This window comes from Castanea sativa, chromosome 12, assembly GCF_040712315.1.
Source record: "Castanea sativa cultivar Marrone di Chiusa Pesio chromosome 12, ASM4071231v1".
In the NCBI taxonomy this organism is placed as follows: Eukaryota; Viridiplantae; Streptophyta; class Magnoliopsida; order Fagales; family Fagaceae; genus Castanea; species Castanea sativa.
This window is the reverse complement of record NC_134024.1, coordinates 25,180,104-25,195,661: the sequence shown is the minus strand read 5'-3', so window position 1 is coordinate 25,195,661 and position 15,558 is coordinate 25,180,104. Positions and strand designations below refer to the sequence as shown.

The window sequence follows — 15,558 nt, the reverse complement described above, 5'->3', positions numbered from 1 at the left end:
GGTAATATTAAAAGTCCAAGCTAACTACTTGATACTATGTTATCAAAAGCCCAAGATTATTAATACTTGGCAAAATACCATATCATAAGTATTTTACTTAAAAGTCCAATAATGAACAATCTTTTAAGTTCTTAAACCTATTACTATAATATTACAAGCCCGTGAAATCTATGACAATTATCTATTTTCAAAACCCATGGCAATCATCTTATAAAAGCTCATGGAAAGTTATGATTATTTATCTTAGACCCATGACATTTATTTCATATCATATTATAAACTCATGGTCATTATTTATCTTATATCACAACATTCATAATATTTATTTCCAAAACTTATGATAATTATTCATACTACAAACCCATTATGATTATCTATAGAAAAACTCATGAGAATATCATATTATTTCATTATAGTGGTTATTACCATATTTGAAACACATGGATATTGCCTCTATTTAAAACCCATGATAAATATTATTCTTAAGAAATATTGGAGGTCATTTTATAAAAGCCCCAAAGAAAATATCATTTATAAAATAATCCATGACAAAAATTATGAGAAACTGTACAAATTGTTATTTAAAGCACATGGAAATTAATACTCAAAGTCTATCATAAATATTTATGAAAGCTCATAAATACATTTCATTTTTACTAACAACTAAAGCCCATGTGGAATAAAATTACATAGCAATATATGGTAGCTTTGTCCATTTTGTAGGGCTCACAATGAGAAAGTAAAAAAATAGGACCAAGTGGAGAGAACCACCAAGTCAAAGGCCCATCAAAGTACTCAGCCCTCATGGCCAAGCCTAACATGAAGTTTCAGCCAAAACAGCCCATGTGTGCAAATTGACCCAGCTGGAGAACTTCATTCAGTTCTGCCTTCCGCTGGAGGTCACCTCAAGAAGCAACTAAGCTCCCAAACCAAATTAGGAGCTGACCACCTGTCCTAGCAGCCACTCTACCACTGCCAATCATGATCTGAACAACACTAAAGCCTAAGTTGACACCTAAAAGCTAATGGGTAATAAATACCATTCCTCTCTAAGTTTTGGTAACAACTTAAGGAAACCATAACCAAGACCTCAAAACTCATGAAATCCTCAACTAAATAGCTTATTTTATTACTAAAAATGTATGTAATTGATTCATGAACCAAGCTCATGAATCTTAAAGGGAAAATTTGGAAACATGTGGTTTGGAAGGCATAAAAGAATCTCCAGCAAAACCCTCTGAAGTGGACTTAAACTTTGATACTTGGCTTGGGGTGTTGAATCCTACTTCCTAGGGTCCAAATCTCAGTTGCAGCACTAAAATTCCTCCTTGATACCTACCTTAATCCTATTGGTTAAACTCAACTTTAGAAATCTTGACATTTAATGCAAGATTATCCCAAATACTCACCATGTGTCATATTACCCAAAGAAGCAAGCAACCTCAAAAGCAAGTCTCCCATTTATGGCCAAATCCTAGAATAATTAAGTCTGCTATTTTGCCCCTGACCAGTCCTACGTTTTTGGATTTTTGATAGTTAATACCTCCTAAAACACCACTATAAAAGGGTAAGCACACCAGCTCACAAAACACACACCAACGCCTCTGAAATTTCTAATTTTCTTGTCACTTTGCTTGTGGTTTAGCTCTCCCCAAGCTTATAAATCATTCCCCTTAACCCCCACTCACTTAGCCTCAGACGTTCCTGTTCATTTTCTACATATTCTAAGTTCATAAATGCTTCCTAATCAGTCATAAACAACCCTTTACCCATTAAAGACTTAGCTTTAGCATTAACTCCATCATACCACCACAAGTACCAACTCACTCTAAATAGTCCTTACTACCCCATTCATACTCCACATATATATTTCATAAGAATTTTAGTTCAACATTTGCTGCACTGAGCTGAAATCTCTTTCTCTTTCTTAGTTCCATCCTATTTTTTCCTCTTTTACTTGTAATTATGAAGCCTTTAATCCTTATTTATTGTTATTATGATGAAAACCATAATGTCTTAGATACGATGGAAGTGTTCCCTCTTGTTGACTTGATAATAATGAAGAAACTATATGATTTTTTATCTTGTAAACACATTTATTGACTAATCAAACTTTACCGCTGGAGTTCTGTCATATTCACTACTAGACAATTTTTCCTCTTGTGTACTTGTTATAAGGGGTCCACTTTTATATTAATTGACTATGGAGGAAATGCATAATTTTTACTATGCAAATACATTTATCAATTTTCTAGACATCTTCCAATAGATGTTTCTCTTGTTTACCGCTGTTACCGCCGTCCAATTATGTGCATTTAATGGACGTTATGAATGTTAAAGGGATGAGGTTAAGTGGTCATTATTGAGCCATAAATCCTCTAGCTCAGGTACAACGTAAGGAAAGGCCAACAAATTAGATATTTACTCACACAAATGCTATATAAAGTCAGGATAGACAAGTAAGTGATTGATATTGAATACACACACAAATTACTCTACATATTACAAATTTCTAAAGAGTTTGAGCTAACTTAAGCATCAGAGGGTCTTTGGCAGGCCCCAAATTGGTGTTATTATCTAATTAGTGTTTTCTCTCATATAGGATCTGAAGGTCGTCTATTGTACTGACGAGGTGAAATCGCGTTTTATCAATGCCCATCCTACCATCTAAAATTAGTTTCAAAATTAATGTCATAGTTGACTAGTTATATCTCTAAAATTAACATCCTAGTTGTCATTAGTTTGCAATACCCACTCCAATCAATTGACCAATTTATTGATTTTATCAGTAGATTTGGATGATGAGGTGGACAATACAAATTAAACTAGACTTTGGGTGTTGACTGGCAAATTTATGGTTGAAACAAGCCAGACCCCCCCCCCCCAAACCACAAATTTAGTGAGAGTCTGCACAAGTAATCTATAAACTATTACTATTTGAGAAAGCTTCCTTCTTGTTTTCTTCTTTGGAAGAGAAGGAGGGGAAGATAAGAAGGCTATTTAAATAAATTAAATTAAAACATTATTTAGTGTATAGTGTGGATCAGTGATAACAAGTTTGTGTCGATTTATTGAAACTAACATGTTTAGTTGCAAAAATTACACATTAACTCACTGCAGTTATCTTCAGGCAAGAAAGAAGCCCCTTGCAAGCTGCAAGCGTTAGGACAGCCAGCCATTAACTCTCCTTTATACCTTCATCACCAATTACAGTGACATCCAAATTGTTAATGATTGTTTCCTTCTGTATTATCAACTCTACGGGTTGAATTTCTCACCTTCAAAACCATAATAATGTTTGAATTTTACTAGGATGGCCCAATGCTTTGATGTATCTCATGCTAGACAATGAACTCCAACTCTGGTTTGTTATCCATTTTCAATGAGGGGCCAGAAGGAAGCCACCACTGTAACAAATCATCCCATCTCTTAGATGATAAAAGGGTTAGGCTTAACACTTATTCTTCCCCTGGCCATAGTTCTTCACCATGCCACCATAACCTTGATTTTTGCAAGTTCATGCCTGCCCACAGTTCTCTCTTGCCTGATTCTACAAGTTGGGTGACATTTAATCTGGGTTTTTCAATTCAACCTCCAAAATTTCATGTACCTACCTCTTATACCTTCTCATTTTGTGTCATAAAAGAGAGGTTTTTCTTGGAAGTAATTAGGACCCTGCTTTTTGAATAAACTTTCCTCCAGGAACAGAATAAAGAAATAATGAATTTTTCCCAAGACATGTTGTGTAATTTAAATACTCAACTTCCTCAAAGCATCTCAGGAGGCGCATGTTATTAGGGCAATGAACCATGGGAGTTTTTCATGATCCATCACATACTGCTTTCAAGTGTCCATTTAAACATGATAAAGCCCAATAGATTTCCTTTCTTTCCTCATGATTTGTATCTCTAGCAAGAAATTCATGGACCTTATCCCCTACTTGGATTAAGCTACAACCAGGAACTTTTTCCATGCCTTGCTGTCTCATTGCTACCCGAGAGATTAAAGCATCTCTCCACTGTCCAATTGATGCACTCAAATTTGAAATCAGTGTCAAATAGTTAGGATTTGAAGGCTCCAGCTCCATAATTTTCCTGGTTACAGACTCTAACATATCCCCGTTTCCATGAATCTTACATGAACCCAGTAGAGTGGCCCAAATGACAGCATTTGGCTCTAAATGCATGCCTTTGATAAATTGTACTGCTTCTTCCAACTTCCCTGCTCGACCCAGAAGATCAACCATGCAGCCATAATGCTCAATTCGGGGTACAATACCAAACTTGTGCACCATCAGGTCAAATACCCTTTCACCTTCTTCCACCAACCCTCCATGAGTGCAAGCAGACAGAACAGCAATAAAAATGACATCATCTGGCTTAATACCTTCTACATGCATCCTATCGAAGAGAGCTAGTGCTTCTTTGCACTGACCATTAACAGCTAGACCCAAAATCATTGTAGTCCATGTAATTACACATGTTTTAGCCATCTTATCAAAAACTGCTTTTGCATTTTCTATATCTCCACATTTTGCAAACATGTCTATCAAAGCATTGGCTAAAGGAATAGACAAGTTGAAATTGTTTCTCTTAGTATAAGAATCAATCCATTTCCCATGTTTAAGAGACCCCATGTGAGAACACGCAGAAAGTACACTGAGCAAAGTTGTCTGATCAGGCCTGCACTTGCCATCTATTAACATCTGATGAAATGCATAAAGAGCTCGATCAAACTCATGGTTGTGAACATAACTAGCAATCATAGCATTCCAAGAGATAACATTCTTAAATGGCATCTGATCAAAAACGTTCCTTGCAGATTCAAGATCACCGATCATAGTGTACCCAGAAATCATAGCTGTCCAAGAAACTACAGTTCTCTTTGGCATCTGATCAAAAATACACTGTGCAGACTTGATATCACCCAACCTTACATAGCCAGAAATCATAGAATTCCAAGAAACCTCATTTCTCTCTGGCATCCTCTCAAAGACAGAGCGAGCCAATTCCATATTTCCGGCTTTAGAAAGCCCCGAAACAACAGAATTCCATGAAACCATACTCCTCTCAGGCATCAAACCAAACAACCCAATTGCAAATTCAACCTCTCCATGCGCCAAGTACCCAGAAATCATTGAATTCCACGACACCACGTCTCTTTCAGGCATTTCCTCAAACACCTGACACGCAGAATCCAAATTCCCACTGCATTTAGCATAGAAATCCAAAAGGGTATTCTGAACAAAAACACTTGAACCAAATCCTAGCTTCACAATATCACCATGAATCACTCTACCATTTCCTAGAGCTTCAAACGTTTCAAAACACCTCAGAAGAAAAGTGAAGGTAAAACTATTCGGCAAAATCGCCAAGGCCTTCATTTGATCATAAACACGCAATGCACCATGATGGGTCTTTCCAACAAAGCATTTAATCATAGTATTGTAGGAAATTACATTGGGATACTGAGAATTTCGAAAAATGCGAACCGCGTAATCAAGGGAAACAAGTTCGGAGGCAAGAGTGATAAGCTTAGGCAACACAAAATCGCTTTCATGGAGGCCATGCATGAGAATTTGAAGATGGGTTTGCTTCAATTCCCTGATAGTTTTACAGTTCTGCAAGAGTTTCAGCATTCTTAGCCGACCTTTTAGGCTTATGGGTCATTCAAAAGACAGTTGCTCTAGCTGCTTCATGGAGGGAAAAGTTCAAAAACTATGGGAAGGGCATTTATGTTATTATATCGAAGTTTATGGCTGTTGAATACAATTTACATCTTATAAAGAAATTTGTGTTAATTTGCTCATTTGTTCTACTGTTTCAACTTTCAAGATAGTAACTATAAACTATTTGTTAATTTTTTTAGCTTAAAGTGGCAAAACATCATTTATGTTATGATGTACTCTTCGCTGATTTTTTAATAAAAGTTATAGTCTTCATTCTCAAAAAAAAGTATTGCAAGGTACAAAATTTCAATATGAACGTTGTTGGAATTTGTTGAAACACTCACCAAAATGGTTGGTTATTGTTAACAATCAGCAACCAAAAAAAGAGGGAGATTTGAGGCATCTTCATCTTCTAATCTAGAGTCAATAAGTTTAGAGGATGATAATATTCTACAGGTTCTAATTGTAAACTTGGAGAGACCACCAAGGGTGAAGGCCGAAAAAGAAAGATTGAAGAAACAGAAGTGCAAAGAATGTATGACTTTACATATGGAAGACATATTGAATGTCGTGATGGAAGAAAGAAGAAAAATGAGTGAGATGAAAATGACTTGTATTAAGAAAGGACGTCTTGCAAACCATGAGCATGAGATGGTGCGAATTCAACTCAAGGATAAAAAACTTGAAATGGCAAGAATGAAAATGGAATTGGATATATATAAAAAAAAAAAATCAAAAGAGGAATATGAAATGGAAAAATTGAGAATGGAAAAGCTGAAGGAGGACAATAAAATAAAGAAATTAAGAAGAATCAAATGAAGGAAGATGGTTTCATAATATGTGTGTGTGTGTGCATGCGCGCGCACGCGTGCATTCGTATGCATGTGTGTGTGACTATAAAAAAAAAACTAGCCTGTTGGAAAATATGACTATTAGAAAATTTGAAAATATTATCGTTGGAAGATTTAAAAATATAGTCGCTGGAAATTAATAGAAAAATAATAAAGAAATATTAAAAAAGAATAAAGAAAGATTAAATAAAGAATGAAGAAATTATATTTAAATAAGATAGATAAATGATAGAGAATTTGTTGGAAAATGTATTTTAAATAGTAGGCAGGTAAAAGGTAAAAACAACTGTTCACACTCCAAGCAGTACAAAAATTTAAAGAAGCTGTTGGAGATATTCTTAGGACCGGTTTAGTTTCAAGAATAGGTGTATCTACTTTTGATTTTCTTTATTCTATATTCAAATCCTAAATTTGATTATTTAGGATTTGAATATAGAGAAAAGCACTTATTTTTATATTTGGTAGTATTTGGTAAATTGTTTTAAATACATAATTTGGGTATATAATACATCATGCCTGTGTTTGGTCATTATTTTCTATTAAAAAATAAATAAATTTTCTCACTCACATATCATATCACTAAAAAAAAAAAAAAAAGTAATTTTGTGCTTTCACAATATTTATGAAAATGCCACTGTATTCGTATTCATAGAAAACGAAAACAATGAAAAGTTTTCTTTAAAAAAAAAAAAAAAATTCAAATCCAACTTTTAGGATATTGAAAGTGAAATTTAAATTCAATTACTAAAACCAGTTTTTAGTGGTGAGACCCTCTAAAAACTGGTTTTATTGGTGTAGGGTAAGATCGAACTCAGATATTTTATTCAATGACAAAAAACTCACCAAAAACACACTTTATAATGAGGTGAGAGTTCATAAAATAAAAAATAAAAAAAAAAGTGGTGGCGTCTACTCCTAATAATTGCTCTTTAGTATCGGATAAAGTCACCAATTAATTTTATTGGTACAGGGTAAGATCCAACCCCAAATCTTATGTTCAGTGACAAAAAAAACCCACCAAAACACACTTTATAACGAGGCGATAGTTTGTAAAAATGGTGAGGTGAGAGCTGCATGTTATAAGAAGCTCTCTCCAAAAACTAAATAAACAGTTGGATTTGAAGTGGAAATAAATGAAACTTTAAAAAATGAGAGTAACTTTGTCCCAAAATCCTAAAGAAACTACAAACTGCCCAGTCTACTATCATCAAACACAAACCCAATACATAAATCAAAATCCAAAAACAATTAACCAAAGCTCTGATTATTGTACCCCAGAGACTCTACCAATTCTCACTAATTGGTGTTACCTCATAAGGAATCACATCTCTGAAGGATCACTTAGAGAAGCTCTTGTTGTGTACAATAATATTAGGCGAAAAGGACTTGACTATGTGGGTGTAGTCCCTTTAATTCTCAAGGCTTGTGCTTCTCTTTCTTTCCTTGGTTTTGGGAAAGCTTTGCACGCTGAGACGATAAAGACCCGGGTGGATTGCAATGTGATTGTTGGGACCTCATTGCTTGGTATGTATGCTAAATGTGGTGATATCATTGATTCACGTAAAGTGTTTGATTATTTGCCTGAGAGAAATGTTGTAACATGGAATGCCATGATTGGTGAATACTTGAGGAATAAAGATACGAATTCTGCATCAATTTTGTTTGAAAAGATGTCAATAAGAAATGCAGTGACTTGGAATGAAATGATTGATGGGTTCGCAAAGGGTGGAGATATTGGTATTGCAAGGCAATTGTTCAACAGGGTTCCTCATGAGTTGAGGAATGTGGTTACCTGGACTGTGATGGTTGATGGGTATACCAGCAATGGGAAAATGGAGGCTGCAAGGGAAGTTTTTGAGGAAATGCCACACCGGAATTTCTATGCATGGTCTTCAATGATTTCTGGGTACTGCAAGAAGGGTGATGTGAATGAGGCCAAGGCTATTTTTGATCGAATTCCTGTCCGGAATTTAGTGAATTGGAATTCGTTGATTTCTGGGTATGCTCAGAATGGTTTTTGTATAGAAGCTATGGAAATGTTTGGCCAAATGCAAGCTGAAGGATTTACACCTGATGAAGTCACTATTGTGAGTGTTTTATCTGCTTGTTCTCAGTTGGGGCTGTTGGATGCTGGTAAAGAAATCCATTGTCTGATACATCGTAAGAAGATTTGGGTTAATGTGTTTGTTTTGAGTGGATTGGTTGACATGTATGCGAAATGTGGGGATTTGATTAATGCAAGGTTGGTCTTTGAAAGAATGACTGAGAGGAACACTACCTGTTGGAATGCTATAATCTCGGGTTTTGCCACTCATGGACAATGCAAAGAGGCTCTAGAGTTTTTTGACAGAATGGAAAGTTCAAACAAAAGGCCTGATGATATAACTTTTCTTTCTGTTCTCTCAGCATGCGCACATGGGGGGCTTGTGAATGAAGGTATAGTAATATTCTCCAAGATGGAGAAGTATGGCTTGGAAGCAAGTGTCAGGCACTACGGGTGCTTAGTTGACCTTTTGGGGCGAGCAGGGAGACTAAGAGAGGCTTATGATCTGGTGAAGAGAATGCCAATGAAACCTAATGACACGGTTTGGACAGCTATGCTGGGAGCTTGTTGGATTCATCAGGACAAGGATATGACAGAAAAGATAGTGAAAGAAAGCGCACAGAATGTGAACATGGTGACTGCTACTGATTCACATTACGTTCTTCTGTCACATATTTATGCTGCTTCGGACAGCTGGGAGAAAGCTGAAAGGATGAGAACGGTCATGGATAACAAAGGGCTACAAAAGACACCAGGGTGCAGCTTGATTATGCCAGGCAGCACTAAGAACACATTTTGTGTTGATGCTAGATAAAGCATAGATCTGTACTGGATTTTGCATAACCATGTTTGTTTCTAACTTCTTGACTATATGCTACTTTCCAAAAGGATCCTGTCATCGCTGGAAGAAGGAACTATTGTGGTTGACATTCTGCTTCAGTTTAATGATTATCAGAAAGTTTAATTGCAAAGGTGCTGAACTTTGAAGGTTTAATCAAATGCAGAGCTGGAGGGATGGCCTTCTATACCTACTTTGATGCTTCAAACCCATGTCAGGTAACTGCAAGAAAGCTTTTTACGAATTTAATATGCACCAAAGATGTATGATATCAAGTTGAACCCAAAATTTCCACCACCAACACACTTTGCTTTTAACTATTATTGAAGTTCTCCCCCCCCCTCTTGTAATTGTTGTAAATTACACTATACAAACAATATATTTATGCTATTTGATATGCGCCAAGATGTATGATATCAAGTTGAACCCAAATTTCCACTACCAATACACTTTGCTTTTAACTATTTTTGAAGTATTTTCTTTTTTCCTCTAATTGTTGTAAATTACACTACAGAAACAATATATTTATGCTGTCTCATTTAATGAGAGACTTAAATTAGACAACGCGAAAAGAGTCAGATATCCTTTTCAAATCGCTGTAGTGCCTCTTCCACTGAAGACCTACAAAAAGAAAAAGAATTATTGAATACTTTTCCTTTGGTTATATTGAAGCATATCAAAATAAATATCCATACCACTTGCTGTTACATTAAACAAGTAGAGGCGATTTCCAGCGGCAGTTGCAGTGATAAGAGCATGAGGTGGCTCTAATTCATACTGGTAGTATGTTCTTCCTGAGTGTTCTGCTACATTCATACTTATAACCTTCCCTTCTACATTTTCACCAATCACTTCAGGTCCAAATGCATTAATCACTTTATCCGGAGGTCCAATTAGTTCAATTTTAGCATTGTCACCAAGACCTATACATATAATACACAACCACAACAAATATGTGAATATCAAACTTCATTAACTCACACGCACACGCACACGCACACACAAGAAAATTGTTGCTAGAGAGCTAAGTTCATATGAAGATTTTCTTTCCTCAAGCACATTCCACCACCATTCTTATAAAAAAAATTAGTTCATATGAAGATTTGATGCACAACTAATCAGATTTCTTATAGCAAAAATGCATCCGAGGGAATTCTTTTAAATGAAGAATGCTTAAATTTAGGGAACCTCACCATCACTAAATCTGAGAACAGGAGCAACAATTACAAATAGTTTTCCTTCCTTAGAGCTACCAAATCTCAAATCAATTTCTGTCCCACCTAGATCTGCTATCGATACTGGAACCTGTTATACAGACATAATGAAAAATATAGAGAACTAAGATAAGATAAACAGAAAAAAAATGAAACGGAGAATATCCAAGTTAAAAGAGACATGGAATTAGATATTTCATTTTGCTTCTATGAAACAGAAGGAAATTTATTTGAAATGTAATGGCTTGAATATGCAGTTCAAATGTAAGTCCAAAGTTAAAACTCAGGTTTCAGTTGTACATTATCACCTGTTCCCAATCCTGAGAGACAGTAAATACTTAGGGGATGATAGGACTCCAAAAGAGACATGGAATTAGATATTTCATTATATTTCTATGAAAAAAAAAGGAAATTTCTTTGAAATGTAACGACTTGAATATGCAGTTCAAATGTAAGTCCAAAGAGTTAAACTCAGGTTTCAGTTGTACATTATCACCTCTTCCCAATCCTGAGGGACAGAAAATGCGTAGGGGATGATAGGACTCCATCCAACACCATGTCCTCCAGACTTCTCATCTGGCCTGCGGTATGTCCTCCAACCTGTCTGAGCATATGTTTTCCTAGTTAACTTGGCCATACTTATAAAAGAACAAAAATAAATATATAAAGACAATGGCAAGTAGTTTGAAAGGTTCCAGAAGTTCAAGCATATGAAATTATAGAGGCATTCTATGCACAATTTTGGGCTCCATATGGAAACCACAGAAAGTAGTTCAAAATCTATGAGGTAAGTAAAATTTTTTGCATGGTCCAAGACCAGATAGAACTTTGAGATGCCATTTATTAATGTTGATTGATCTTTTAGTTCTATCAGCTCTGTCCCTTCCCCCCCCCCCCCCTCTTTTTGTTGCATGATAAGTATATGTAGCAGATAGTAACTCCGGCTTACAGATATTGATGGAGAATGTTAAAGGGATCATTTCCTGCTGTTTTTGTAATTTGGTTTACATCATAAAACTAAATTGGAAAGAAATAGTTTCAGATAATCTTTCTAAAAAAGAAAAAAAAAAAAGGCTACTATATATGAACTTAATCACTGAAAATGTCTAGGTACTCCCAAGCAAAAGGGGATATGATTTTTTATAATATTGCAGTTCTCTTCCAAGCTGAGAAAGGAAAAAAGAAATAGTTTTTTTTGCTTCATGACTATAAGACATAACTAAGGAGCAATTATGTCCTCTCCATAGAAGTTTTCCTCAATTGCATGTTGATATCATTTATCATTATTATCATTTAGAAATTAGAAATTAGGCAATTAAAAAAAAAAAAAAGCAGGGCAATTAGAATGGAAGTGAACAGAACAATATGAAAAACCAACCTTGTTCATCTGGTTCAGACAGACCAGGTATCCTCCCAGCTAGAAGGCCTTGTTTAACCACGGCCAAACCTTCTCTTGGAGAACCCAAACCTGTTGAAGAGATTAAAGATACCCCAGAAACCAAAACTGATCTTCTCTTCATCAACCCAGTCCATTTCTCAATTCCTCCATCAACCACTTTACTCTCTCCTGAATCAGGAATAACTTTTGTTGTAGAAATCCCATTTTCCAGTGAACACTGAGTAAGCATATGACTAGAAGGAATTATCTGCTGGTGGTATCTCCAAGAAAAGCTGCAGCTAGTAAATAAGCTTGTTCCCATGTTCTTCAAAACTCAAAGGTAAAAAGACAAGTGTATTCTGATTCAAAGAGCCCAAATTTTTTCAGCTAAAAATAGAAACTTGGTATGCTTTTTGTTGTCTCCGGAAAATTTAAGACCAGCAACTGCTTGTGGCAAAACCGAAACTTGGTTGGAAAATGTTATAATTGTGGAAGTTGAGGTCCTCAGGTGTTGAAGTTTGGGTAATGGCTATGTGTGGACGTGGCATCAAAACTGTGCACAATCTGGATTCTCTATGCTAAAAGATTATCAGTCTTAGCCTGACGCGTGGCAAAGTTATTTCATCACCTTTCTGCAAGATCTCCTTTTCTCTTTGGGCCTCTAGGATACCCATCATTGAACGTTTTTTTTTTTTTTTTGCTCTGCGTTTTAGAAAATTACATTAAATAAAGTGGCAGCTTTTGCCTAGGACACAGTTCTCATGCTTAAATCCACACCTTACTTATATGCCAACTATTGAATTTCAGTATTTTCATGTGAGTTCACCATAGGTAATTGAGTATGTTGTGTTAACTTATACATCAATCACAGATTGACATAAAAGTAATGTGTGAATTTGGGTGTAGGAAGAAGTGTGTCAATATTATTCTATGTTATGGCCTCATTACAAGTTATTAGGAAAAAAATGGTGCCTTTCTATTGTGATGCCTAATGCTCTTAGGGACAAAACGTTCTCTAATAAGAATTGCATCAAGGTTTTTTCATGGGTAAAATTTAATTTTTAACTTTGACATAATAGAGTGTTCTATTATTAAAATCTTATATGATACAGTACTAGGTTTGTTTTAGGATTTGTAAAAGTTAATATGAATCATAAAAATAGATCAATTTCAAATGGAAATAATCTTCATACGAAATGAATGGCTTTTGAACATCTCTACCATAAAAAATAGATCAATTTCAAATGGAAATGATCCCCATGCAAAATAAATGGCTTTTGAACATCTATACAATATTCAGCCAAAAAAAAGAAGAAAAAGAATATACATACTTTAAAGTTATAAACATGTTACATATATACATACTTGTCCAATGGTGTGGATGTTGGGCTCCTCAATATCATATTCTTGAATCGAGGATTGAGCAAAATAGAAATCCAATGCATACAAGATCCATTCTATAGATAGAATTAATTAATATTTAGGTCAAGCATTTTTCATTTTTTTTCCCTTAACATCGGTGTCCATAACTCTTTGAACACCTAACTAATTTTTATAGGTGCGTGGTGGGAGATAGAATCCATTTTCAAGAGAGTCATATATATATATATATATATATATATGTATGTATGTATGTATGTATGTATGTATGTATATGCCAGGGGCCATGCCGCTCTCCTTTGCCCGTGATTAATTAAGTACATGGAAGAACTCCTTGGGAAAGGTTTCTTAAATGCTGGTTATGAGTGTTTCCGAACTTAAGATCTAATGAGATTTTTGAAACCATTAAACTAACCCTTGGAATTAGGCAAAGCTTCTTCAATACCATAGTAACATGATTAACTGTATATAAGCAAAGGCAAAACAAAAGTGGTTGTAGATTGCTTGAGCTATATGATATTAATATGAGTTCTTTTATCTTGTGTCACATTTACCTACACGTGGCACCGATACCATGGTGCTTTACGCACCATAAATCTACTGTAAATAATCTTCACCTATATTAACTATTCATGCACTGAGGATTTGTAATTTAGATTAGGAAAATGTTAAACATTACTAATTTTATAATTTTATTATAAATTTTTATAAACACACAAAATATTTATAAACACAGATAATAATTAATTAATGTGATTGATTGGTGCTAAATCAACAATACAATAAATAAAATTTTTAATTTTCTTTTTATGATATGTTTATAAATTAACTCATCAATTAATATGATTTACATATAATAAAATTTATAATATATATAGTTAACGATACTCTTTACATCAATTTTTTAGTAAAAAAGATTAACCTTGGTCTGCATTGATGCTGAGCAAGAAATTCTTGGACAAATAATTGCAAATTGGTGCATTTTGTGGAGCAGAAATTATGGAAATGAATGATGAGACTGGATAACGGAAATGATTCCGCTATTTTTTGTAGTGTTGAAACTAGCACTACAAGAATTTTAGTTTTTTGTGACCAATGTTTTAGCAACGACCAAAAACTCGTCACTATTAGGCATACATTAGCGACGATAATAAATGTTCATCGCAAATAAGTGTATTTTAGCGACAACACTAAGGTAGTTGCTAATAAGTCGTCGCTAACGCCATGAAGGGAATTTTATTTACTTTTGGAAAATGGAGGGAAACTTTTAGCAACGATAATAAATTTTGTTGCAACGACATTTACGTCGCTAAAATAAGGTTTATTTTAACGACGATTTCTATCGTTGCTAATAATCATCTTTAGTGACGACTTTATGTTTCATCACAGATATGTGGCCAAAAATATATAATAAGTAAATTATATATATGCTTTATTTATCGGCGATGACACATTAGTGGTCGCTATTAGAAGGCTATTTGCGAGGACACAACATGTCATCGCAAATATATCTACCTAAATATTATGGAGGGTAAAATTTTCACTCTCAAAAAGTGGTGGGAATTATTGGAGGGAAGCAGATTATATATTAGTAACAAATTAGGTTGTCGCTATAAGGGATCTTTTAATGCAGACAAATATTGTCGTCACTAATATGTGTCTAAAACAATTTTGATATAATATGATTTTTTTTTTATATCAAATCCTCCAAATGCCTCTTAAAATATTTAAAATGACATAAATTTCTTTAAAATATTTGAAATGATAAAAATACCATTAACCTCGTCAAAATGACCAAAATATCCCCAAACTTATATAATGACCAAAATACACTTAAAACCTCTAAAGTAACTTAAAACTTTCAAATCCGTTTGAAAAAAAAAGAAGAAGAAAAAAATGAGACAACGGAGGGCTTGCTGCTTCAAAATACTCTCAAATCATAATGTTATCCATTTGAAACTTGAAATCGATAAAATAATAAAAAATGAGAAAGTTTTGATTCCACTCAAAATACTAACTAATTCTCATAGTTATCAAAATGTGAATCGTATCGTGAATCAATTTTTGATTTTTCTGTATCATGTGTCATAAGAAAGGTATTAGTCAATATTTACCAAACTAATAAGTTCATTATAAATATATGAAAGGTATATTCATTATAAATTCATAATATATTCAACCAATA

The 15,558-nt window shown here is 34.4% G+C and overlaps 3 protein-coding genes across 4 annotated transcripts; 1 reads left to right on the top strand and 2 right to left on the bottom strand.

The window, feature by feature from the left end:
- Positions 1–3,051: 3,051 nt before the first annotated feature.
- Positions 3,052–5,638, bottom strand: LOC142621166 (pentatricopeptide repeat-containing protein At3g29230-like). The gene has a single exon (XM_075794483.1). It carries the CDS (start codon positions 5,636–5,638, stop codon positions 3,821–3,823), a length of 1,818 nt encoding a protein of 605 aa, XP_075650598.1. The 3' UTR covers positions 3,052–3,820.
- A 1,893-nt stretch (positions 5,639–7,531) lies between these two features.
- On the top strand, positions 7,532–9,501 carry LOC142618394 (pentatricopeptide repeat-containing protein At3g21470). The gene has a single exon (XM_075791316.1). The coding sequence runs from the start codon at positions 7,668–7,670 to the stop codon at positions 9,375–9,377; it is 1,710 nt and encodes a 569-aa protein (XP_075647431.1). The 5' UTR covers positions 7,532–7,667; the 3' UTR covers positions 9,378–9,501.
- A 297-nt stretch (positions 9,502–9,798) lies between these two features.
- On the bottom strand, positions 9,799–12,497 carry LOC142618395 (psbP domain-containing protein 4, chloroplastic). Of its 2 annotated transcripts, none has more exons than XM_075791317.1 (5): positions 11,994–12,497; positions 11,112–11,215; positions 10,595–10,706; positions 10,097–10,324; positions 9,799–10,022 (listed from the first exon to the last, which is right to left on the bottom strand). In XM_075791317.1, the coding sequence occupies exons 1-5, from the start codon at positions 12,313–12,315 to the stop codon at positions 9,958–9,960; spliced, it is 831 nt and encodes a 276-aa protein (XP_075647432.1). In that variant the 5' UTR covers positions 12,316–12,497; the 3' UTR covers positions 9,799–9,957. The 2 variants fall into 2 exon arrangements, with proteins under 2 accessions (XP_075647432.1, XP_075647433.1); XM_075791318.1 differs by having other exon boundaries at positions 10,110–10,324; positions 11,994–12,451.
- Between the last annotated feature and the right edge of the window lie 3,061 nt (positions 12,498–15,558).